Source organism: Plecotus auritus (genome assembly GCF_963455305.1).
Source record: "Plecotus auritus genome assembly, chromosome: 2".
Lineage (NCBI taxonomy): Eukaryota > Metazoa > Chordata > Mammalia > Chiroptera > Vespertilionidae > Plecotus > Plecotus auritus.
The window spans coordinates 178,890,919-178,918,231 of record NC_137771.1 but is presented as its reverse complement, the minus strand read 5'-3'; the positions used below and the strand labels follow the sequence as shown (position 1 = coordinate 178,918,231).

The 27,313-nt window shown below is 38.5% G+C and overlaps 1 protein-coding gene and 1 pseudogene across 2 annotated transcripts in view; one reads left to right on the top strand and one right to left on the bottom strand.

The window, feature by feature from the left end:
* IL1RAP (interleukin 1 receptor accessory protein) overlaps positions 1 to 27,313 on the top strand; it is a gene marked incomplete at its 5' end in the record, with an annotated part of 99,192 nt that overhangs the window by 70,519 nt on the left and 1,360 nt on the right. The window contains 4 exons of the mRNA XM_080654696.1: positions 4,383 to 4,509; positions 6,791 to 6,939; positions 16,111 to 16,260; positions 17,443 to 17,586. Coding sequence (XP_080510822.1) covers positions 4,383 to 4,509; positions 6,791 to 6,939; positions 16,111 to 16,260; positions 17,443 to 17,586 — 570 coding nt within the window. The remainder of the gene's footprint in view (positions 1 to 4,382; positions 4,510 to 6,790; positions 6,940 to 16,110; positions 16,261 to 17,442; positions 17,587 to 27,313) is intronic.
* LOC308242635 (histone-binding protein RBBP4-like) lies at positions 10,887 to 13,546 on the bottom strand (annotated as a pseudogene). Its single transcript has 2 exons — positions 13,470 to 13,546; positions 10,887 to 12,106 (listed from the first exon to the last, which is right to left on the bottom strand). The product of its transcript is annotated as a histone-binding protein RBBP4-like (transcript).

The following is a 27,313-nucleotide window of genomic DNA, read 5'->3' as shown; positions in this document are numbered from 1 at the left end:
GCATGGAGGTCCCTTAGCCTGGCCTGTGCCCTCTCGCAATCCGGGATGCCTCATGCACCAGTGACCATACTTTTCATACAGGTGAAAGGCATCTTGCTGTTGTATGGGCAGCTACATTTTTTTGTCCTGAGTATAAAAAGTAGTACATAACATGATCCTTCTGAGGCAGTAGTGCCATTTTCCCCATCTTATGGGTGGAAAAACTGAAGCAGAGAAAAGTTAAGTAATTGGCTTTGTCACACAGTTATAAGTGTCAGAACAGGGCTGACCACAGATATGCAAGCCAGAGTCCATGCATGTCATCGCTGCATCATCCTGTTTTTTTCAGTGTAGAGTAGCCTTGCCAGGTTTTAATTTTTAAATCTAAGAGACTATTCCCAATATAGGAATGCATGTTTATCCCCATGTAGAATAAACAGGATGTAGACAGTTTGGACGTTCTTCTGACGAATTAGGACTAAACAGCCACAGATCTCTTTTTCAAATATTGCAGAAGCCACCTTCCTTATGTTAACTGTGTGTGGGATGTAGCCATTTATAAGCTATGACATAGTCACTCGCAATCTGGGACCCCTCGGGGAATGTCCAACTGTCAGTTTGAGGTTAGGAAAAAACCTAGTGAGAGGAAAAAAACAAAACAAAACAAAACAGAGGCCACTCCAGCAAGGGTGAGTTCTGAAGAGTTAGGTTTAACTTTCTGCTTGAAGATTCGCCAGGGAAGAGGGGAGGAAGGAGTGTGTGTGTGTGTGTGTGTGTGTGTGTGTGTGTGTGTGGAGAGAGAGAGAGAGAGAGAGAGAGAGAGAGAGAGAGAGCCCCCCCCCCAAGACTCCAGACTCCTGACTCTTTTATTCTAAAGCACAAAACTTTGCTTTCCCCACGTTTATGCATGTCTAAACACAAACCATCGTGTACTTCAAGCAACATGTATTAGGGAAGGAGAATGCAGCCTTAAAGCAAAGGGTGGAGGTTTCAAAACTCCTCGCGCCCCCCCAGTTGAAGCTCCTTGGGGGGCCTGCCTCTTTGCGAATCCACATTTATCTCTTGGCACTTGGGAGGTTAGGGAGCGCAGCATTATCCTGGGAGGGGACGGTCACAGGACTGCACCCGTGGTACTCGCCCCAAGTTTCATTTCCTCACCCACCTGGGTCGCTTTCCACCCCGCCACTGATCCAGTTAAAGGAGTCCTGCAGTCTGCAGCAGGACGCCTCCAGGCTGAGAGCACGCTGCGGGCTGGGTGGTCCAGCTCCGAGGCGACCACGCCCCACCCCCACCAGCAAACAGCGGATCCCGGTGTCCCGCCCTGATGCATGCCAGACTCGATCCGACTGGGTGCGGGGAGAGATTGGCGGCTCCCTGGTGGCGACTCTGCGGCTGCTGGGGGAAAAATAAAAGCAACCCCAGAAAGAGGTTTTTCAAAAGCCTTCAGGAAGCCACCTAGGTTAAACAGCCAACTGGGCTCAGAGAGAGCCAAACTGTCTTCCCACTTGCACCTGCCGGCCTGTGCCTCTGCGGGCAGTCCAGGGGCCCTCCCAGACCCTCGCTCCACCCTCCCACCTCCATCTCGCTCACCTTGGGAGGGGGAGCTGCTGCGCGGGGGACTGCTTATATGTACTCCTTGGACCTCTGCACTATCCCAAACTCCCGTGCCCCAGGGCTCACTTGCGGCTTCGGAAGCCCTCCAAGTCTCCCCCACCCCCACCCCCAATCCCAAGGCACTGCTCCAGGCCACCTCCCAGCTGCGGCCAACACTCAGACCCCAAGGTGAGCAGTGAGCGGCCCTGCAGGTCCGCCCTCCTTTCCCTCCTCCACTCACTATGCCCGGGTACCGGCACAGCTCCGTGGGCCATGCAGTTTAGCGAACACGTGCCCAACGTCAAGAATGGTTCCCAGTGCCTTTGCCGAAGGTAACCGGGGTACGTCTCCCTCTGGGAACTTAGTCCTGGGGCGCTGCCTTCCACCTCTAAATTCAGTTCTCATGTAATTCGCACCAAAGAAACCCTTCTCCCCTGAGGAAGAGACCCACTGAAGAGACACCTGAGGCAGTGTGGGCACGCCTTCTCTGCACTTATTCACAGAAGGTCATGTTTGCAAACAGCCTGCAAGCCTGCTGCGCTGCAGGGCTCAAGGGGGAGACATGTGCAGCCACCAACACAGTGGTTGCTATCTTTTCTCCTTTGCTTACAGAGAAAGAGATTGCAATCCTATCCATAACCCCCATGTAGCCATGCACCCAAAAATCCTCCCCATGCCCCTTCTCCCAGTCACCCGCCCTCCAATGTCCTGGCTGCTTCTGCCCGCTCTGAGAGGGCCTGCACTCTAAGTTCATATGTTTGAATAGTTAAGAAAAAAACAGGCTGAAATTGGACTTGGAACCCATCCATGGTAACCACTTGCTCTACAGGAGTGCCCATAGCACCCAAGTTCTTGACACCCTTGCAATCTGGTACCCCCTCGGGGGATGTCTGACTGCAGGTTTAGGCCCAATGGGGGGGGTTGGGGGAGGGGCAGGCATCGGGAATAAACTGGCAGCTGGACATCCCTGGAGGGACATAGCAGTGCGACAAGTGGCAGGTGGCCAGGGAGGAGCCTGAACCAGGCCAGGTTCTGTGCAGCTCACATTGTGCCTGCTGCTGCCACTTGGTAGTGCTGCCCCAGAGTCAGGAGAGGCTTCCCCCTCCTCCAACCCCCGCTGCAGCTGTGCTCACCAGCCATGAGCCCAGCTTCTGGCTGAGCGGTGCTCCCCCTGTGGGAGCGCACTGACTACCAGGGGCAGCTCCTATGTTAAGCTTCTGCCCCCTGGTGGTCAGTGTGCATCATAGCGACTGGTCCACCAGTCATTCTGGTCATTCTGGTGGTTCTGCTGTAATAGTCGCTGGGCTTTTATATATATAGATGGAAAACTGGAGAGGAAAGCATAAGAACCACCCATTGGAAGAGAGGATGGAGTATGAGCACAAAGGGAGACAAACCCAGGTTCAAATCAGGATGACAATATAATTTATCATTTCAACCTGGACACCTTTTGATAGTGAAAGCAGTTGATATTAATTAGTAGGAAAGCAAGCATACAACACAACTGTCCTGGGCATCTAGGTCAAATTCCGATCTATTTATTAACAATTTGATGGAGGCATGGCATTTCACATGTTTAAGCTTCAGTTTTCACATCTGTAAAACATGAATTTAAAAAATGCCTCCTAAAGGGCTGGAGCCCAGGAGCTCAGCACTGCTGCTCACCATGGAGGACCTGCTGCAGGCCGCTGCCCACCTGGAGCCCTCCGTCAGTGAGCAGGAACTGCTCCAATACAAGTGCATCCAGCGCAAGTTTGCCGCCTGCTAGGGGCCTCCTGCAGTCTGGGACCCAACCCACCCACAGCGGCTAAAGCTACCTGGGTATCCCCACAGACCTGAGAAAGCATAGGGCTCTGTCTCAGTCTGTCGTTGACTCACCTGAAGGCTGCCTACCTCCAGGAGATCCCCTGGGTGCCAAATGGAGGAGGCCTGAGAGAATTCAAGAGGCATCCCCTGCCCATTTTTCCAGGCTAACTCCAACACTAAGGCCCATCTGCTCAGGAAGTGGGGTGGGGGCCTGGAGTTCTGGGAACTGGGCCCTGAGGGGGCCTGATTGGTAGCTAAAAATAAAGTGTATGCTGCCCTCTGGAAAATAAATAAATAAATAAGTAAATAAAAAATGTCTCAGTATTTTGTTAAAATTAAATGATAACATTAATGAGTAAAACTATTTAGCATAGTAAATTATAAAAAATTCTCAGTGAGTGTGCTGCTTATTATTATTGTTCTTACTTCTACTACCATTTCTGCCAAGAAATTCCCCAACCTCATATTCCATCTCAGAAGGATAATGTAGAATTTCTACATTTATTGTCTTCAAACTTATTGACTGCACCCGGATAACTGAAGCATGTCCCGGTGGGGCCTGTCCAGACAGTCCTCTCAACCTTGGCACCGTCCCATTGCCTCTGGGCCAAGGACCAAAGATCTGGAGAACCTTTTCTTAGTCATCCTTTGCTTCGGAGTAATTTAATAATGGAGAGTAGTCCATAGAGGGTTAGGGCTAAAAAGGATGTTGTCAGAGACTTTTTGAACAAATACATTTTATAACATACGTAGATTGTATTAAAAGGTGGCCATTCTCATAATTTTATATAAAGCTGCCTTGCTTCTTTTCTTGGTTTATTTGTTTTGCAGTGAAGTATGGTAAATCACCTTATGGTAGCCCACTAGAGAATTAGTGAGAAGTAGGGTTATAGATACATGTAACATTTTTAGCTTCTGATTAGTCACAGAGTAGAAACAATATAGCCATGCAAAGGTTACAAACTAAAGGGTTAACTTTTTGTTTGTTTGTTTGTTTGTTTTAGGAGAAGAGCTGCTCATTCCCTGTAAAGTCTTTTTTACTTACATGAAGGACTCTCACAATGAGGTTTGGTGGACCATTGATGGGAAAAAGACAGATGACACCACTATTGATGTAACTGTTGATGAAAGGTATCATTGGTGCAGGCAAGAGGGTGACTAACGCTGTCCCTCAGTCTAATGCACTTGGCTGTTTACTAATCAATGAAAATAAAAATTCTAATTTTTGCCTCTCACTAACAAAAATCAGCAAGATTTTGGCTGCATCCCAAGGCAGGATTCCTGGACTTGTAATTGGAGGCCCAGGTGCCATCTGATGATCACACATTTATGATACCTACTTGAAAGTAGATGGAGTGCATATCCTATATGAGTAAAAAGGTCACAATATAAGATTATAAAGAGATAGAATCCTGTCATTGTGGCCCTGTTCTCTTTCTCAAGTCTGGAGTTTGGGCCTATACACATTTGTGCCTGAGATCATTGTGTTCGTTTCTAGTCTTGCAGTAAGCATATATTTCTCTCTTTCTTGTTCTCTTTCTTAATTCACATAACACATATGTCACATTTATCATTGATAGTGATTTTTTTATATTGACTCAATACATTCATGATCTCTAGATTTTTTTTTTCAAGTAGATGGGGTGGCAATATATACTTCACTCTTAAAATAACATGTTGAGTCACTTTGTTTCCAAATAAGGAGGGAAAATATGGGTCTTTGAAGACAAAAGATCCTCCATAAGGAAGCATACAACTACAAGAGAGCAATCAGTTCAGTGCAACAATGAATAAAAATTAGTAGCAGACGAACTACAGACAAAGTAATTCTAAGACCATAAGCCTTATCACCAATGTGTAACTAGATCTTAGGCTACTAAAACTTCTAGAATTCAAAAGAATTTTTTTCCCTGGTAGTAAACTTAGACTTTTGCAGATATCATAAAATGCTTTCTTTGCATCAGGTAGATTCTACTAGTATAGGAGTAACAATGGTAGAGCAGAAAGTTCAATACTCTAATCTGATACATGCAGCTGCAGCGGCTGGGAGGTATTACATGGTATGGGAAGATTGAGTTGGGGAGTCCAATCCATTTGGGGGATTAGGTAATGCTTCTCAGATCTCACAGTACCTAAACAAATATTTGAAAAAAAAAAGAGTAGAAATAAACTAGATAAAGGCATCCAAAGAATGTTCCTGGTAAAAGGAACATCATGTGCAAAGGCCTGGTGGTGAGAGAAGCAAAACACATTTAAAGGTACTGAAGGAGCTTGCTGAGACTGGAGCGGTGTTTGCAGAAGGAATTTATGAAAGACGTGGCTAGAAGTATAGGGGGAGAATTATTGATCACTGGAGGAATTCCGAGGATTGTGCTTTTGTCCTAATGATTGAATAATAATGAAAGTCTCGTGGTGTTCCTCCTTGCTGCTATTAAAACACAGCTCACTGTTTACAGTTGAGCAATGCCATTAAACTTGGGTTAAACCCACTACAGTTTTTAACTAAGTTCCCATGACTGACAGTAAATGTTATCAGAAGGAGAACCTGGCCATCAGTCAGCTGTAACAGCTTTTTATTTTTTTTTTCCCTTTTTGAAAAAGTAGTTCAAAGGGATTTTAAATCTTGGTCTTGGACCCAAAGTACTTGAACTCTGACTTGCTTAGATTTAGATATATTTATGCTCACAAAGTTTATTTACTCAGAAATTTCTTCTTTTTATATATATGATTTAACCATGAGATTCTGGCATTTTGACTGAAATAGTCTATTTGGATTAAAAATCAAAACTTTGGGGATCCCTGAAATGCATAAGTTATTACTGAGGGATCATAATAGCCTATATGAATAATATGAATATTTGTTAAGTATTGTTCTAATACTTGCACATTAATATACTCAACCCTCAGAATTCTTAACTTCATGTATCTAATGCACTATGTAAGCATTGCCACTTTCCTCTTTTACAAATGACCCTCTCAAAACATGGAAAAATTAGTTACTATGCCAAAAGGATTCAGCCAGTAAGTGGCAAAGCCTAGATCAAAACCCAACTGGGTCTAGCATCAGAAGCTTCTCTCTAAACCAATATACTAGTAGTAGCATCCTGCCTCAGAAGTTTGAGGGGAGACATTTTGCTTTGAAGAGAGTTACAGAGATCTATATCTATATCTATAGTGTGATGCCATCACTGGGATTTGATCCAGGTATCGGGATTGTGTCTAGTATAGATGGTAAGGAATAGCACTGGAATCCAGAAGCTTTTGTAACTATTGGATTCCAAGGCAATGCAGTTTATGGCCATTCTATTTGCCCCCACCTAATGGCTCTCTGGTTGTCTGCTTGACTGATTCACATACAGAACATGGGCCTTGAGTCTCACTAATGCTCTAATTTTCTTTCCCCTCTTTCCAGTGTGAGACTGGCTGATCTGGAAGATGAAACCAGAACTGTGACTCTGAGCATCAAGAAAGTTAGGGCTGAAGATCTCAAACGCAACTATGTCTGTCACGCTAGAAATGGCAAAGGGGAGGTTGATCAGCCAGCCAAGGTTAAACAGAAAGGTAATGGATGCATGCCCTCAGCAGAGGAATCTGGGAATGCCGAGTAATGTTTTGGTGACTAAGGAAAAAAGGAGAAATTGAGAATGTGGGCTCCAGCACTTACCACAACATCTACCACACAGTCATGAATCAAAGTTGAATGAAAAACCTTGAGGGAAATTTCCATCTATGCAAATATATTCAAAATAATTTTAGTAATTAATGCCTGAATGTGGCTAAAAAAAAATCCATGCTTATGATAATGAGGCATAATTTCCTATCTATATAGTCATGAAAATGAAAAATAAAGGAAATATTCAAAATTACCAAAGACATAATAAAAGAGTCACATGTTGTTAGTGAATTGTAAAAACCCTTTCAGAAATCATTGCTGGCAGAGTTCAAGAGTCATAAAAGTGATCACATTCTATGAATTAGTATTTTTGGAATTTTTCATGAATAAATAACACAAAGAATTATGGCCCCAATCAATATTCTTAGCATTAGCTATAATAATAAAACATAAGTAGCAACCATCTAATTGTATGCAAGTAAAGTGAAATGTAAAGTATTTATTATCGAAAATATAATTGTAAAATGATCACTTTAAACACTATGTATCAGTATTCAAGTGAGTTTGTAATATACCATTAGCCACAATTGCTAACACAAAAATTAAACTATGACTTAAAATGATATAAAATGATTTCTATGTTGATATTACTATATTTTTCTACAATAAATGAAAATTATGAGGCTTTCTTGTGTGAACTGTTGCTCCTGAAACAGAACATGTCTAACATAGTTTTGGTTCTCTCAGAATAACAGACAATTAATAACTTCAAGAATGCTTTCCAATAATCTGGAGGCAGATAATGATGATTTATCACACCTGCAGCTAAGTCATTCAGAATTATTTCAGATCCCCTTGTTAGTGCCCATAATATTTATATCAAAAGTTTAAAAAAAAGTTAATTCAAAATTGTTACATTTCAAACCTTTTTTTAAAGCTGGTGGGAAAAGAAAACAACACGCTTCACTGTAACATTTTTATTACAATTTTGAAATTAAAGAGCAAAGGTTGAAAAATCTCTTAAGAAGTTTTCGTAGGTCGGTTCTGGGTAATTAATTGCCTCTCTTCCTCAGAAGTCAATGTAAAGAGAAGATAACCATATGTTCAAGACAGTGTTTCCCAAAGTTTCTTCCTAAGAACATTCCCAAGACTCTAGACTCAGATAGCCTATGTTCAGAAAGTGGTTTTTATGCATCCCAACTCCATGACTTTGGAAGAGACACCTCACCTCTCTGAGCTTTAAATTCTTTATATTTAGAGTAGGCAAAATAATACCACTACCTCATAAGGTTGCTTTTAAGTACTGAGCACAGTTACTGGCATCTATACATATATATTAAATTCATAATAAATGTTAGTACTTATTATTTCCACAGATTTTCATAGGTTATTTGACAAAGGATTGTATGGTCAAGTCAGTATCACTAAAGTCTAGGTTAAACAAAAATGATCAAATTACTTTAGTTCAGGGCCCCTTAGCATCTTTAGCATACTACCATTTGATATGAATGTCTGCAGGAGGTTGGAAATAGTAGGAAGGATTTATTTTCAAATATATTTGACTCCAGATTCCCCAAGCATGGAACATTTTGTGGAACTTGTCTTCAGAGGCATGTGTTTTGAGAAACAATTATGGGGGTTGACATAAATAATAATGTATTGTCAGGTGGAAAAGATCAATGCAATCAATTAAAATAATATTGAATCTAGGAGTTATGCAGAAGTCTATCCACCAGAGCTAGTAGAGTACCTCCCCTTTCACAGAAGGGTGTGCGAGATTGTTTAGTATGAATGGCCTCAGGAATGTGAAGTGATAACTGCATCCAGTAGAACAGATTTTATATTTTTCATTGATTTTTTTTTCAAAATTACATTATTATATCCTCTGAGGTATTTTTATTTGTATGTATATCCTACTTAAGGTTCTTTAAACTTCTTGGTTTGTTAAGTACATTTTTTAAATTTAATTTGAAAAAATAAGTTAGTTGTTATTTCTTTTTTCCCCTTTATTTTAATTTATTTCCCATCCCCCCATCCCATTACCACTTATCCCCCAATACCCTTCCCCACCTCCACTCTACCTCCTCCTCCCCACAAGCACCATGTTCATGAGTTCTTTCTCTCCTATTTTTTCCTTTTTGCTTAATCCTTTCACCTTCTGAATACCTCCCAACACACACACACACACCCACACACACACACACATCAAAGATGTTAGCCTACTTGTTTAGTTTGTTCATTAAATTCCACATATAAATGAAATCATGTTACTTGTCTTTCTCTGACTGGCTTATTTCTCTTAGCATAATGTTCTCCAGGTTCATCCATGTTGTCACAAAGGGTAAATGTTTTGCTCATCCTTTCATTCATTCATTCTTTCCTTTCTTTCTAGTACTGCAATTAAACTTAGGATAGAGTACTCACATTTGATGTTGTCCCACTAATCAGTGAGGTTCTCATTATTTTTTATTTCATCCTTTTTCCCCTATGTATTTCATTTAGGATAGTTTCTAGTGTTCACTGGTCATTTATTTCTAATGTATAATCTGTAGCATTTTAAATTTGAAAATATCATTTTTTAGTTTTTGAATTTTTATTTATCAAAACATCTATTTTGATATTTCCTAATGGCTCTTACAATATTGATGGTCTTTTGAAAAAATATCAACCTGTCCCAGTGGCTCAGTTTGTTGGAGTGTCATCCCGTACACCAAAATGTTGTGGGTTGGATTCCTAGTCAGGACACATACCTAGGTTGCTGGAGGGCACATATACCTAAGTTGTGGGTTTGATCCCCGGTCAGGGTGCATACAGGAGGCCACTGATCGATGTTTCTCTCACATTGATGTTTCTCTAAGTATCTATCTCCCCTCCTTCTTCTCTCTCTAAAATCAATAAACATATTCTTGGGTAAGGATAAAAAAATCAACAAGAATATTTATAATACTCATTTTTTATTTATTTTATGTAGAAAACCAATTTATTCCATTATAATTACTTATATAATTAGTCATAGAGAATTAGTCATAGGCCTGCTGGTGAAACAGGTCACCCAAAACAGACATGGTATCAAACTAGTGATCAAGGACTAACTGCTGGGAAAAAAAAAAAAATTGGACAGTGTACCTGTCAAGTGAAAACATACATCTTTACAACTTGATGGTCCCAAGTTTTTTTGTTTGTTTGTTTAATTTTATAGAATGGAAACAAATAACATTAAAGTAGCTCAAGAAGTACACTAACAACCAAAATGTGTGGGAAAAAAGAAACAGGTAGTTTTGATTTAACTCACAAAACTGAGAAGATACTGGTCTATACAGGAACATGTGCATCCTGGAAATACAGGTGTGAAGATTCCAGAGTCAGAATTTATAGGACTTCAATCTCCCCTAATTTCTGAATAAAAACAACATCTTGCAGTACTTATACTTCATGCCTCAGGCACCTACCTCACTTCTCTTTATTCCTTACTCACTTCTAGGCTTTCCTTAAATAAGTCTGAAAAACTTGGTGTTATAGGATAAGAAAAAAAGTAAAATAACCACATACAATATTCCCTTTTTGGTGGCTACTTTAGATATTTGTTACTAGAAAATTCCTTAAGAAAATTTAAATATAAGTCTGTGGCTTTGCTGAATCAAGTCCCCCAAGTTAATATTTAGAAAACACCCTCAGTTTGGGCTAATAGCATTGTTGATGGTACCTGTTATAGAGGGATGGCTGATCAAAGTCTATGTCTCAAAACCAACGTTAAATCAATCTCAGGACTGAGCGAAAAAAAAGGGGAGTCTAAAATCACAAGAATGGCAGGCGTATCTAAGACCCCTGTCCTAGATTCACACGTCCTTGAGGGTCCTCATCAACACAGAACAATTACCCAAAGTTCATTGGCATTTCAGAAGAAAGATATCTCAGCAGTGTGACTACCATGTAAACAACAACTCCAGTGGCCCATCTTCTGCATCTTCTGGGGATTGTTCCTCTCCAGTTTTATTTAAATCCAAGACATTCAGTCTGCTATCAGTACCTCCGGAAGCCAAAATAGTCTCCTTGTGAGGTGACCACTGAACCTGGAATATTTCATCCTTATGTGGTTCAAAAAAAATACAACTTAAGTTTCAGATTTATCAGATCCCACAAGGCAACAGTCTTATCAGCTGATCCTGGTGGCAAGAATGAATTCATCATAAGGATTGAAAGAAAGTCAGTTCACTTCATCAGTGTGAGCATCAACTGAGTGGCTTGATTTGAAAATATTATTTGGACGAATATCCCAGATTATAAGTTTCTGATCATCAGCAACTGACCCAAACAGAGACTCATGGAGCAGATGCCAGGAAACATCTACTGCTGCATACCCTGTAAAGGTGGTCTTCACATCCAGGACTTTTCCTTCCTTTGGTACAGCACTGATGTCTCACAGGCAGGTGCTGTGGTCATCTGAAGTGCTAAGTAAGTGCCCACTAAAATTTGCACTTCAAGAAAGCCATAGCCTTCCTTCTGATGTCCACAGAGACACATGTCTGGGTTGCACTCTCCAGAAGGAACTGGTTTAAAAGGCTATTTTGTATAGTTGAAAACAAGAACATCGTTGGATGGAGTCTTTGTTGCAATGATGCAAGATTTCTGGGGCATATAACATGTCCTTTTATTTCTCCTTCATGGTTGATCTCGATTTCTATTTCAACTTTTCCACTTATAGAGCCAAAACCTCCAAGTTCTCCTTTCTTGCTGTTATAGGTTGAAGCATCAAACTGAGCATCGTTGTTAGGGAGCTGCACATTGGCTGTCACAAGGTGGTTTTGTTTATCCAACCTGTGTGTCCCTAGACTAGTTGATGAATGCTGAAATATTTTCCTTCTGGTCTGGTTACATCTGGAAGCCACTATGCAGTTAGGATGGGCCACTCCAGGCATGGATTTTCACCAAACAGTAAAAAATGGGTTGTTCTTTTTCAATATCTTGTACATTTTATTGATCACATGTTCTTCCGCTGTTTCATCAAAGGTTGCTTCCTTGTTGGCCACAGCGCACAGGCAAGCCAGGGGGACCCTGGGGTCTAGCCTTTCAGGAGGGTTGGGGAGGCTGCAGTCACTCCCTCTATGTCCATCACCTCTATTGTTACAATACTAATCTTGAAGCATTTACCTGCTAATTCCATCAGCTTTGTCAAGTCTGGTTCTGTTTATATTGGCTATTTTTTTCTAATTATGGGTCTTTTTTCTTTTTTTGCTTTTTATTCTGCCTACATTATTTTTTAAATGTATATGGGACATTATACATATTACATTATTGAGTGTCTGAATTTTGTGTTTTGTTCTAGTAGTTGGTTAATTTACTTATATGACAGCTTGCTTATTTTCTGAAGCATCTTGCTTATCAATGCTAGAGTAAGTCTAAAATAGTCTTTTCTCTGAGGCAGAATTCAACCTATTAACCTAACTGAGATTTCTACTTAATAATTGGGTGGTCTTAACTCAAAGGTGTCCCACCCTGCATGTTCTCCTAGAATTTTTCAGTTCCCAGCTCTCTAGTAGCTGTATCTTCCCTGATCATTTTCCCTTCACTGGTAGCTATTCGTTGTCTGACCTTGGTGAAGGTGTCACCCTTAATATGTGAAACTATGTATTTTTCCAAATGCTTGTGGATTTCTAAAGCTCCGTTTCTACACAGTTTTCTTTCTATTAGGACCCAGGCCTGCGTGTTCAACATCCTGAACTCTACTTTCTGTCACCTCAGCTCAGCATGACTAATGTACTTTCGGGTTCCCCCTTCTGTGCTGCAGTCCAAAAAGTGCCTTCAGGCTATTAGCCCGGGTGATCGTGGGGCTCACGTTTTGTGTGCCCTTTCTCTCGAAGATCACACTCCTGCACTACCGGTTATTTTGGATTTGATGGAGAGAAGGCTACTCCAGTACCAATTACTCCTCTAAGATAAGAAGAGGCCCAGAATGTGCAAGTTTTAATGCACTATGGTAGTAAACAAATCAGGTCTGCAAGTCAATTCAGTCATAGGTTTCTGTGTTACTATAATTTAAATACAGCATTTTCTTTGTAATTCAGGAAAATTATCATCACTGCACTGCAGCTCCAAAAGTATTGAGAAGTCCAAGCAATTTAGTAAAAATAGGGAGGGAATACTCAGTAGACTCAAAGGACAGCAAGTTCCCAACTACGATAATGAAGATGATGAGGGTAGTTTAGGTTTCCAAGGAGAAACAAGCATGTAGACCCATAACCTGGAACAGGAAAAATTACTAGAGTTATGATGTTGGACTGGTTTCACCAAGGGTAGTTAGCTAAAAATTTAGGCTTTGAAGCTAGTTTTTACTGCAGAAATGCAAAAGGGATGGAGGGAATTCTGATCCAGGGAATAACAACAGAGCAAGTGGCTAAATTTGGCTACATCTTGAAACAGATTATGAGTGAGACCAAAGAGAGAAGCAATTTCAGAGCCCAATCTGATCAAAATGCATCACCTCTTCCTAATTGGAAACCCTTTAATCTGGGATTGCATCAGAGTAAAGTCTTCATGCCAAAGCATCAAACAGTACATCCGGGGCAGACAGGAAATGTGGGCTGAGGGTCACCCATCCCTGCAAGCCAGCAAAGCTTTATGGGAAAGCTTTTTTAGAATACTTTCTGCATGTGATTTAATCCACTTAGTAATTTAGGCTGTGGATTACTTATTTTAAGAATTCAGCTAGTTAAATAGCATTAAGAACTTCCTAATATCATCAAATGGCCCTACAAAATACAATCTGTAAATACAGCACATGTAATTGTATGATACAAAGTAAAATTTAAAATCCCTTAGAAATAAAATAGGCAGTAACAAAGGGAAGATGGCAGAGGAAAATTTATGAGGGTAATTGAACTCTTGATCATTAAGCAATGTATCTATTGATATTTAATTTTTTAAATAATTGATTGATTTGAAAAAGAGAGCGAGAGAGAAACATGGATTTGTTTTCCCACTTATTTGTGCATTGATTGGTTGATTCTTGTATGTGCCCTGACCTGGAATGAACCCATAACCTTGGCATATCCGGACAACACTCTAACCAACTGAGCTACCCAGCCAGGGCCGATATTTATTAATGTTTGAAAAATCCCTTTTCAGGTAACTGCATCCACTGACCTCTTTTTTTTTTTCTTTCTTCCTATTATAAAATGTCGACCCAGAGGCAGCCAAAATAACTGAGCAAATAATGAAGATGACAGTGGGAATTACCCCGGTGTGCTGTTAACATAACATGTACCCAGAAATACTTAGGACACAGCAATTTTCATGCCAGCTATACAAATTGAACTTAGTAAATTCTCAACAACTGCATTGACACAGTGTCTGGCATTTATAATGGAGTTTTCTTATTTTACAGCACCATTATTTATGGAACACATACAAACGTCCTCCATAATAATTCTGCGCTGCTGAGTTCCAGGCTATACCTGCCACAAGATTAGTATGCTGAGTTTAGGATAATGAACTTAAAACTATGATTTGCCCTTTAATTAGAGAACTTTAGGCTGAGCTCCAGGCTGCTTTCCATTTCCCCTTAAGATACCTATTTTAAAAGAGACCTTTCCACTAGTATATGACCACTAATTGAACTTACAGTAGTGTTGTGCAAAGATCTCTGAAATTTGGAGTCAGGGAGCCTCAATAATTCTAGTTGTGAAGGAGAGGTTTATTAAGCAGGATGGTGAGATCAGTCATCTTTGAGCAAATAAACATTGTAAGTGGTGTTTGCTGAGGCGAGATATAATAGAATTTTGTTCACAGCTGGAATTATTGAGGCTCCTTGACTCCAAATTCCAGAGATCTTTGTACAACACTATTGTGAAGTTGTACCTAGATGACTGTAAATATGTAGTTTAGTGGGGACTGGGAGAGAGTGCAAAAGCAAGCTGTACACAAATTGCAATATAATAAAATCAGTCCTGCCCTTGCTGGCTTGGTTCGGTGGATAGAGTGTTGGTCTGTGTACTGAAGGGTCCCAGGTTCCATTTCAGTCAAGGGCACATGCCCGGGTTGCGGGCTCAATCCCCAGTAGGGGGCGTGCAGGAGGCAGCCAATCAATGATTTTCTCTCATTGATGTTTCTATCTCTCTCTTCCTCTTCCTTCCTCTCTGAAATCAATAAAAAATATATTTTAAAAAAATCTGTCCATACCTTGATATTGCAAGTCAGACTTTGGACTGTGTGTCCTAGAACTGTAGACCTAAGAGATACTTTCAGAGCTACACACACTGACTGAGCATTTGGTGCATACCCTCTGTTTCTGCTCAATGAAAACAAAATTTTTGAGGCCTATTTCCAAATATAAAGGAGAGGGAATTAAATTTCTTCCATATGGCATTGGTCAAGAGAATAAAATTAAGACAAATGGAAGGAAACACATGAAGATTTTGTTCCATTTAACTGCTCCAACAATTAAAACTCTACCAGTATCATGGGCTGATTCAGGTAGTAATAAAGATTTTAACCCAAGAGAAGGAAAAAGTAGAGGATGGAATTACACTTTTTGAAAATATTTTTGAGCCTGGCTGTTGTGGCTCAATGGTTGAGCATCTACTCATGAATCAAGAGATCAATAGTTCAAATTCCTTGTTGTGGGCTCGATCTCCAAACAGGGGCATGTAGGAGGCAGCCTATTGATGTTTCTCTCTCATAGATGTTGCTATCTCTCTGCCCCTCTCCTTTCTTCTCTCTCTCTGAAAATCAATAAAAACACATTTTCAAAAATATTTTTGAGGAGAGTCAGGCATCTAATTGTAAATTGAATTAGATAACCTTCTAAATCCTTCCCAATGCAAAGATTCTGTTTTAATTTGTATATCATCAGTCTATTGGAATCATCTAATGGTTAAAAATGCCTTCTATGCCAATAACTGGAAACAAAAAAGATAAATATTACACATCTAGTATTAAAACATAGTGGCTACCATATTATCTCTGCTTGTTCACACACACACACACACACACACACACACACACACACACACACACAAATCAGTTGCCTGGCTCAGCTGCTTGGCTTATCCAACTATTTGCAGGATGATGGGTCACTCTGATCATCACGGAGACATCAATTGTTTCTTTGTTGTTTACTCCAGTGATCGCTCCAAGATACACAGTGGAACTGGCCTGTGGGTTTGGAGTCACAGTCCTGCTCGTGGTGATTCTCATTGTTGTTTACCATGTTTACTGGCTGGAGATGGTCCTATTTTACCGAGCTCATTTTGGAACAGATGAAACCATTTTAGGTGAGTAATAAGAATTTGATGTAACTCTCTTCTAGTGTCATCTTTACAAAACATGTTGGCTTAATAAAATCTAGATTTTCCTGGAACATTTAATCAGACTACCTTTTGTTTCAGCCCTTACTACTGAAAATCTTTCTAATACATATTATTATTTTTTTCAATATGGAACATAGTCTAGATTGGCACTGTCCACATAAAACTATAATTCAAGTCACAAATGTTGTTGACATTTTTCAGTTGTCATATTAGGAAAGGGAAAGTGATTTTAATAATGTATCTTTTTAACTTAAGGTGTTCAAAATATTAACATTTTAGCTGGTAAATAATATTAAGTTAATAGAGATATTTTAGGTACTAAAAATCTTCAAACTTCAGTATGTAATGAATTTTATACTTACAGTGTATCTCAGTTCAGATCAGCTGCATTTCAAGTGCTCAGTATCTGCTTTGGTTGTGGCTATTGTCTTGAACAGTGCAGGTCCACACTCTACTCAGGGCTGATTCATGCACCAGAAGCATCAGAATCACATGGGAACTTATTGAAAGCAGTATCTTAAACCAAACCCTTACTCTGAATTAGAATCTATATTTTAACACTATTCCTAAGTTGTTCATGCACTCATTGAAGTTTAAGCAGTACTGTTCTAGTGTGTAATTTCCTGGTGTAAGTAGGTTGTGGCAGGGTCACAGAACCTATGTTTTTAATGAGAGATGATTTTTATAATTATGCAACATTGGGAAAGATTGGTTTATTGAATCTACATATTTTTTAATTATAGTTATTTTTCAGGTATAATTGGACCATTTCTAAAAGGTTTGCTCAATTTATAATTCTAGCATAATAGTGAGTGACATAATAGGACAGTAGACATCTTCTGCATGGTATTAATTGCCAGCACCTATGATTGACTGTTTACTTCCTGGTTCTGTTAATTAATAGTTGAATGAGCCAAGCCTCACTGATTGTCCACCATAGAAACTGAACTCAGTAAGAGGAGAGTAGAAGACACATCAGATAAAACTTGTAATTACACCTAAAAATAGCCATTTCACCTGGAAAAGAAATCACACTGAAATTTGTCAGATAATTCGTATATGTAAAAAAATGAGAATGTCTAATTTGCAAAAGTTGATTTAAGAAAACTTTCCTAGTTTTTATTGGATCTGTGTTCTTTTTTCTAGATGGGAAGGAATATGATATTTATGTATCCTATGCAAGGAATGCTGAAGAAGAAGAATTTGTATTGCTGACCCTCCGTGGAGTTTTGGAGAATGAATTTGGGTATAAGCTGTGCATCTTTGACAGAGACAGTCTGCCTGGGGGAAGTAGGTATTCAGATGAGTACAAGTGATGCTACCCTGCAAGACAAAGGGGATCATTAGCTATGGACCATGGATGAGAATTTTGGCACTATGAGCTTTATGCTTTATATTGGCATTTTGGACTTTTAATGTCCAATGGTGTCATGTAATAGAGAATCTCTAGGAATAAACTTCATCACAAGGTGTAGACTATTCAAATGCAGTTTATGGTATAAAATATTCCCTCTTCTAAACTTTAAAAACTTGAATTCAGAAAAGTTTGGATGCACAGTGGATTAGAGCTCTATAAAATGTCATAGGTTTAAACATCCTTTTTACTCACATTTAGATTTTTAGCTAGTCTGCATTAATTTTCCCAGATTTTTTCTACAAAGACTGAGTTTAAACAGTTTTACAAAGACTAAGGTTTACCCAATTTAACAAAAAATGAGTTGCAGAATAGAGTGTATGGAATTTTTCTTTATATTACACACTGATAATAGTTAGAATATTTCCTTTTGGCACTTGCTAATTTCCTTTTCCTCACTTTTGTTTTCTAGCAAATCATCACCACTCAAATTCTCCTTTCCCTTGGGTCAGTTTCTTCCTTTCCATCAGCTTACATGTTTCAGATATAGTTTAAAATTTTACAAAAGTCTGATGTATTCTAGCAGGTTAAAAATAAAGAAACTTCAATTGCTGAATGTTTTAACATAAAAGTACATCTCTAATTTTCAGGTCCACCCAGTAACATACAAGGTGATGGTTCATTTGAGTCTGTTTTATAAATACATAATAGCATCCATAAACCCACTATTAATCTTTGTACTGTTAAAATGTATACGATGTCTCTAACATTCAGCACAACAAACTAATTTTCTGTTTAAATACTGTTTACATTAATCACTTCACGTGTTTTTTGTTTTTTTAATGTCATATGGATAATTGTGAATAGCCTCAATTTAAGCTTCATACAGAACAGACTGGTTTATTCTCATGTTGAAATAGCTGGATCACTTATCTCCCAATCATCACCCAAAAGTCCATCTTGCTTATGTTCCACACTGGACATCTCTTTTAGTATAATTTTGCTAGGAAATGAGGGCTTGATTATGTAGTTACAGGATAAATTCCACTCATTTTAAGACTTAAAATTCTAAATCATTTACTCACCCATTTGTTCATTTATGCAGCTGTTCAACAAATATTTATCTATTGTGCAAAAAATTATATAAAGATTCACAGTATAACAACAATGTAAGACCCTCCAATAGGGCTTGATAGTTCTTTGAAGAATTCAAGTTCTACATAATTACTCTTGCATCTGCTTTGATGGTTGATCCTTGTGATCGTTCATGTTTTCCCTGCTCTTCTTATTGAGACCTCTTTGCCTGTGGGTCTCTTACCATGCCTACGCATAGTCCGCCTCCAGCAACACTACTTGGAGTAGACAATTGCTTATTCCTGGATTCTCCTCCAGGCTGCTCATGCTATTTTAATAGAAAGTTTCCCCCTACTGCCTCTTTTTCTATGAAGATTAAGGAATAAAATGATGGCTTAGAAAAGTATGGTAAGTCATGAAATAGTTTTCTACAACACTAGTGCCTTCCCTGAAGTTGACTCCTATCTAAACCCTAGGTAAAGAGTTATATTGTCCTTGGTAAGCAAGCTGAAGATGGATTATTCCCAAGAATTTAGTGACAGGAACTACTCAAAGCCCCTGACAACAAAATAAAATTAAAGGTGCATTTACATTTTCTTGCTCTCCCTTCTTTTCTGACCTGAAGAAAGCATTTGCCTGGTGTAAAGGCAGACAGATCAGCCAGCAGCTGCTAAAACACATGGCTTCCTCGTAATGATAGGAGTTGAAGCAGAAAGATCCAGGGATTAATTTAGCCCCTGAGCAGAGAGTAGAATAGAAAGCTGAGCTGGGGATGTGATGCCAGCCAAAATGCCATTACATTGGCTAGATGTTTTTTAAAGTTCTTATTGGAATTACATTCTAGTAAGGGTGTGTTTGGTAATAGAGAGCGACCTTTTTTAAAAAAATGAAGATTCTTGCTCTTGCTGTTCTGTATCTGTGAAAAGAATTTCTATGATTTTTTACTTACTAGTGTATATATTACTGAATGCTCATGGGCCCTGGCGAGTTGATGCATGGGTATCTGTGGGGAGAAGGCTCAGGAGCTGCTTTGGATAGGACCAACATGCCACATGGTTTGAAAAAAAAAATATTTCAGTACCACCATTATATTCATTGATGTCCCAACTAATGCTTTTAAAGACCAATATCATGGAAGCACATTTGGCTTCAGTTCTGTGTGGAATTCTTTTTGGGTTGGAATGTGTGCATATAATTTATATTCTTCCTGAGGAGAGTGGCATTTACTGGGCAGTGTGAAAGGAATCTAAAGATGAGGTTGTTCAAAGTGTTCTTGGTCAGAAGTTTCACCTCAACTCTCAGGCTGATGCCCTAAGTTTCCAACATTTGCTCCTCAATCCCCATGCTTTTTGGGGAGTTCTTGGCCAACACTAATCCCCATGGTGTTTTCTTTCCCAGTTGTCACAGATGAGACCTTGAGCTTCATTCAGAAAAGCAGACGCCTCCTGGTTGTCCTAAGCCCCAACTACGTGCTCCAGGGAACCCAAGCCCTCCTGGAGCTCAAGGCTGGCCTAGAAAACATGGCCTCTCGGGGAAACATCAACGTCATTTTAGTACAGTACAAAGCTGTAAAGGAGATGAAGGTGAAAGAGCTGAAGAGGGCTAAGACGGTGCTCACGGTCATTAAATGGAAAGGGGAGAAATCCAAGTATCCAGAGGGCAGGTTCTGGAAGCAGCTGCAGGTGGCCATGCCAGTGAAGAAAAGTTCCAGGTGGTCTAGAAGTGGAGAGCAGGGTCTCTCCTACTCATCTTTGAAAAATGTATGAGAGAGACAATGAAAGCAATAACAGAGCCCAGGGTACCCCAGGAAGGAAGAAACCTTCTTGATACCCAATGTATTGTTTCATGGACAGAAAACAATTCTATGGAAGCCTTCCCATAGGGATAAATTCAGGGTGACTGGTTGTGTTTCCTCAGGCAATACTAAGATTTAGAATGATCATGCCACCAGTCTGTTACCAGTGTCAAATGACACTATGTTCTTTGCAGGTAAAGATTTGGCTGATGTGAATTTTTTATTCTGCATCTTCTATCCCTATTCTTACATGTTTCCTCTCTCTCTCTCTCTCTTTCTCTCTCTCTCTCTCTCTCTCATTTTAAGATTATAGGGCTGCCTTTGCCTATAGTTTGAAAGACCCCTTAAAGATAAGTCATCTGTTAATAGGGTCATTATGAGTTTCCAAGTACAGTTTTCTTATTCTTTTAGTATTACTCATCTATTAAAAAGATAATCAGGGTCTAAATATACTTTAGCTGGATAAGGATCTCTTTTGCTCATTCTGCTGTACCACAAACCATCACAGTAAGACTGAGACCCACTTGGATGATACAAAGCAGTATTACTGAAAATTATTCTTATATTTGATTTAAAGATTCTTATAATTGATTTATAATTGCCTGCATTTTCTCCTATTATATCCCCATGTGTTCTCTATCTCAGGTAATTGTTGGCATGTTTATCAACTTGAAAAATGTAATTTTTTTTATTACAGTAAACTTCTGAATATCTGTAGGTCAACCCATGTTTATCATTCCATCTTCTCTCTCTACTGTAACTTGCTTATATTGGACACTTGGAGTTCACAGGTGGCTCTACACTTGGTTCAGTCTGATAGGAAGCTTCTCCTAATGGTGCTAATAGAGTGAGATGATGGCAAATTTCTTTGAGGGCATTTTCTGGCTTGTGAGAAAAGAGCAGAGCAGGGTGTTTGGCCATTTGTCTTTTAATCTCAGCCTTATTAATGTGAATATTAGGAAAGTGATTTCTCATCACTTGTTTCTGTCTTCTCATTTTAAAGTGTGAAGTTAAATTCAGTGACCTTGAAAGCTGCTTTTAGCATTAATACTCTAAAAGGATTAACTGAACCCCTGGTATTGCCCCTATTTTATTCACTCACTCCAAACAAATCAGCTGAAAGATCACTGTCAATGTAATTTGTTTTAGTTTGTTTTTTAGTAAAGTTTCACTCTTTTAAGACTTGGAAAAGTGAAAACTTAGTCTAGAGTTTACAAGTGAAATATAAATACATATATATGTGCATATATTTATATATACACACAAAATTATATACATAAGTGTATCTAAATTGCATATAGATACACATGAATTATATATGTATATATACACATATATACATACATGAATTATATTTGCATGTGTACATACACATATATATGTACATATATATGCATATTACTTTAGCACAGTACTATAAGCTACTGGAATTCTTGTCCAGTCTTTATATTGTTTTTACTGTAATGATTTTGTGTTAGTGTTTTCTACAAATTAACATTATTTGTGATTTCACAGATCATAGTGGTAGCTGTTGTTAGTTCTTGCCTTTCCTAAATTAGTGTGAATAATTTACTCCTGCTAGAGCTGATCTGGGTTCAGTGGAATCTGTTGTGCACAGATCTTCCATGGTCACTGCTAAGCAATAGCCAGTCCTCTGGCATTATTTGATCATCTACTATGTTTGAGGCACATATACTTAACAACTAATCTATGTGAATCTCAGTGCTCAACTACTGGAGAAATAAATCTCTATTTGGACTATTGAGTAATAAAAAAAGAAAAGAGAAAAAGCTTATAAATAGCCTGAGTATCCTATGAAACACCATTATTCATAATTTAAGGAAATGCTTATTCAGTAGTATGAATGTTATTAAGCACTTCTAAAACTATCTCTTACATTTATAAGTCCTTCAGCAGATTTCTTTATAGAGGAGTTATTGATTATTTTAGTAATAAAAGCATGGATTATTGACTATAAAACTGTTCTAGAAGTCATTCTGGAATCTAACATTTTTAGCCTTATTAATGCTTTTCCTTGCTACAAACCACAATTACTCCTCCTATTAATCCTTCATTCACAAGACCAGGGGAGACTTGACTCCAGATAAGCTTTGTATTTCAAATTCTTGCATTAGCTTTAGGTAAATGGGAGGGGGGGGGAAGGGGCAATCCCATCACCAAGGGTCCATTCTCTTGCCAATACTGCATCCTTTTTGCACTTTTGAATTTAATATTTATCCCAACTGCTGTTCTGTGCCCCTAGAAACATCTTGACATTTTCCCCCTATTTATATGCTTGTCTTTGGTACTAAATGCTAAAATCAAAAGCATCTCAAATTTCCATGATATGTCTCATCCTAAGATAATTGTTCAAGATTTTTTGTTTGTTTTTTATGTCCCACAAGATGCCTAATACAGAATATTTGAAGGAGATGGGGAATCATAATTTAGAGGAAGAATTTTTCTTTCTCATGTTAAACCAAAATAAAACATGTCTCTAAGGTTATAAAAAACCTTAATGGTTTCAGATATGGGATATAAAGACCTTCTGCACCCAAGTTAACAAAGGACCATGATGTAGAATGTCTAATTACACAATAATATAAAATTTATTTAATTCTCTTCTGTATTATAACTTAGATGATTCTCCAGGATTTTAATAAACAAGCATTCCATTGTGTTGGGGAGCAAAAGCATCACTCCACTTGTTAATTATACATTTTCTTTCCATAGGTTTTAATATTTTAAGATTATCTTTTTATTTTATTCATAAACTTTTGTATTTTCCATTTTTATTTGATTTGTAAATTTGTTTATTTTAAAAATAAACCATTTATTTTCAGCTTTGAATTTTATTTTGTGCATGTGTTTTATGTCTTTATTTTCATTTTTGGGCATAAGAAATGAGAATAAAAATAATGATACATGTAAGAAATTATAAATTATACTAATTAGGTTTCTCTTTTGAGAGAAATCTGAAAAAAATGGGAATTTCATCTCATGAAAATTTTTTTACATGTGAGTAAAAGTTACTTAAGTAAAATGTATGACATTAATATTCTAGGGAGGGGTGTGTGTGTATGTGTGTGTGTGTGTGTGTGTGTGTGTGTGTGTGTGTGTGTGTGTTTAGATAGCCAGAGAGACAGGGGAAAAGAGGCAAGAGAGGGAGAAGGAGGAAGGAGAGAGAAGTTCTTTCAAAACACAAACACAGTCTGTTCTTTTTTGTTCAACTTGGATCTTGGGTAGTTTATAGAAATATCTTACCTTTTATAGGCTTTAATGCAACCCCAGGGCAGTTGTTTTGGAATGAAATAAGTTAATTAATACTATGCTCTTAGTTAATAGAAGATAATTTGCATAAATGAATAAAAAATTCATTTCTGTCACATTTCAGATAAATCAGATAAATATTTGGAAATGTATTTTCTTTTGAGTTAATAATATTCTTAAAGTCAAGGAAGCCTTCTTGCTTAAAATTGTTTTCCTATTCACTTATTCTAAGGATATTTATTGAGTTCTTATAACTAACCTGGTTAGATGAGTAAACATTTTTCTACTGAAAATTTTTTCACTTTCAAGGTTATCGCCAAAGACTTAGGATAAATGGATGGGGATTATATGGAAACATACTTCTACTTACTTGGAAAATGACTAAACAGCAGAATTGAACAATAATGTATTTCACTATCTTTGGAGAGGATGGGCCCCCATTACTAGAGGTGTTCAAGCAGAAACTTAATCAATCATACTAAGATTTTGTATATGGGCTTTCCTCATTAGATAAGTGATGACGAGTCTGAAGTTTCTTCCAACCCTGGACATATTAAATGACCTCCAAGGACATAGTGGTGACTAGTTTCAATAACAACAGTGTCCATATCAGTAGTTTGGTTATTGTGGTTAACTGGCTATTCCTGACTTTGTTAAAAACACTCAAGTACTTTATTCAGTTATTCACTGATGTTACTAGGTCTTTGACACAAGTAAAGTCACAATATGATACTATTCAACAACTAGCCTGTCTTATTTCTCTGTTTCTACCCAAGAGATAGAAAGTATCCTATATAATAAAGAGGTAATATGCAAATTGACCATCACTCCAACACACAAGATGGCCACCCCTATGTGGTCAAAGATGGCTGCCCCCAATGTGGACACAAGATGGCCACCATAAGATGGCCAGCAGGAGAGGGCAGTTGTGGGCAATCAGGCCAGCAGGGGAGGACAGTTGGAGGGACCAGGCCTGCAGGGGAGGGCAGTTGGGGGTGACCAGGCCTGCAGGGGAGGGCAATTGGGGGTGACCAGGCCTGCAGGGGTGGGCAGTTGGGGGCAATAAGGCCTGCAGGTGAAGGCAGTTAGGGGTGACCAGGCTGGCAGGAGAGGGCAGTTAGGGGCAATTGGGCCAGCAGGGGAGCAGTTAGGTGTCAATCAGGCTGGCAGGGGAGTGATTAGGGGGTGATCAGGCTGCCAGGCAGAAGCAGTTAGGGGCAATCAGGCAGGCAGGCAGGCGAGCAGTTGGGAGCCAGCAGTCCTGGATTGAGAGAGATGGATGTCCAAGGGATCAGGCCTAAATGGGGAGTCAGACATACCTCGAGGGGTCCCAGATTGGAGAGGGTGCAGGCTGGACTGAGGGACACACCCCCCCCATGAATGAATTTCATGCACTGGGCCTCTAGTTTTTAATAATGGGCTAGGAGATTGTTTCAATAACATTCTTTATCCATCTGTATTTAAAACTGAATAGAAAGAATTTTTAAAACTTATGATTCATAAATTCACATACTAAGATGATTCTATAAAGTTACCATCAAAAATTGATTCAGATTCGATTAACATCAGTCCATACCTTATTTTAACATTGTTTTTGCTAGACATTTACGTTTTGGTATCTCTAATTTGTTTAACAATCTTCCAAATTTCGTCTCACTTTATGTATTTTATAGATGGATAAATTCATAATTAAAGATATTAAGATAAAAACAGATAATTGGAGAAATCAATATTTAAGTTCAGATCTACCTTCTAAATTAGGTGCCCCTCCCCCCATATTTCATTATACTTCAAGTTTTAAGAAAGAGAGAGAGAGGAGAGAGAGAGGCTTGTTACTGTTTCATACACCAATAACCTACTAGCCAAAGAACAAAATTGCAGCCCTAGTTTAATAGTAGGGGAATTTCAGAGAGGCTATGAATTTTAACAGCAGGAATCTTCTTCCTTGAAGAATTCTAGTCCAGAAAATTATTTGAAAACCAATTTACTATCACACAAAAAGCCAATCTCATCATCCTACAGCCACACCTCATTTTTTTTGAGCCAAACAGAATAAAGACCTAATTTACAACTTCCTCTCCAATAATCTTCAGCATTAAAATAAAAATAACTTGTATTCTCAGATAGGAAGTATTGACAATCTGTAACACATTAAAATATGCCATAAGTGATATAGCTTCTTTTAAAGTACCTTGTGAAGACCCCTAGGTACAGATAGCCCAACCCCCACTTGAGAAGCATCTCCTACATCCATTCCTCAAAGTCTGGAATTTAATCATACATATCTATTTCTTTAGCATTTCCCTCTTTCAGATGGAAACCCCACACTTTTCAGGTAATACTAATAATTTTTTTTAAAGCCACACACTCTCTCTTTTAGAGGATCTATGATACTGTTTTGTTTTCAACAGTTGGATTACCAGGGGCTACTTTCAAGTGTAACACACACACACACACACACACACACACACATACATTATTTGAGTGCACAAGTTTTTTTGTGATGAAAAACTACCCATGTTGTTTTAAGGATATATCGTATTTATCAAGAGAGAAGAAGCAGTAGGCATCCTATTCTCACAGTCTCAGGTTTATGAAAGGCGGTCTACATAAGATTCTCAGCAGAACTAGACAGAACAAAGGAATTTACAAAACATGAATGTACATGCACACAGCCTTTGAAGATCAGTGATAGATTTTTCTTACAAGATTGAAACAAGAATTCTCAAAACACTCTTCAATGTTCTTAAAAATTGCTCTTCCAATTTCCCTTCAAAATCATGTTAAATTCACTAATTGAAAAGAACTAATCTGGTAAGGAACATAGCTCCTTCATTCCTGTCAAATTCATGATGATCAATTTCACTGCAAACTTTCAGCATGTCTTCACAAGCTAAAATGTCTCTCCATGACTATTTCACCCCGGCCCCTAACACATAGGTACTCAATCTCATAGTATGTCTGTAGCATCTGTTTTCAGAGTTGTCAGTGGCTGTGATTTATACATTTGGAATTATTTTCCTTCAGAAAATAACACTGTTTAAGCTCTTAAATCTAAGAGTGAGTTAAGCACTGCATTTATCTCAAGAACTTTCCTATTGGGATCTGTTCAAATACACCTCAGTAACTATTAGAATTGAATGCTTTGCCAGAAAAGTTAATTAATTGACTGGTTCTTACCTATTGTCAATGCTCTTGCCCCTTTAATTTATTGTTAAACCACACACACACACACACACACACACACACACATTTTAAAAAAGGGATTTGGGTTGACAACACGGTCAGTACTATAAACTGTCTGAAGTTGTATCAAAAAATATTAAGTATCAAGATATATAACTGTGTGGATCTTAGAAGATGGTAATTCCCTTTGCTCTTTGGGGATCAGACTATGTCTGGATCACTGTGTTCAGTCCTGTTCAAGATACTATTCTTTTTTTTTATATATATATATTTTATTGATATTTTACAGAGAGGAAGGGAGAGGGATAGAGAGCTAGAAACATCGATGAGAGAGAAAC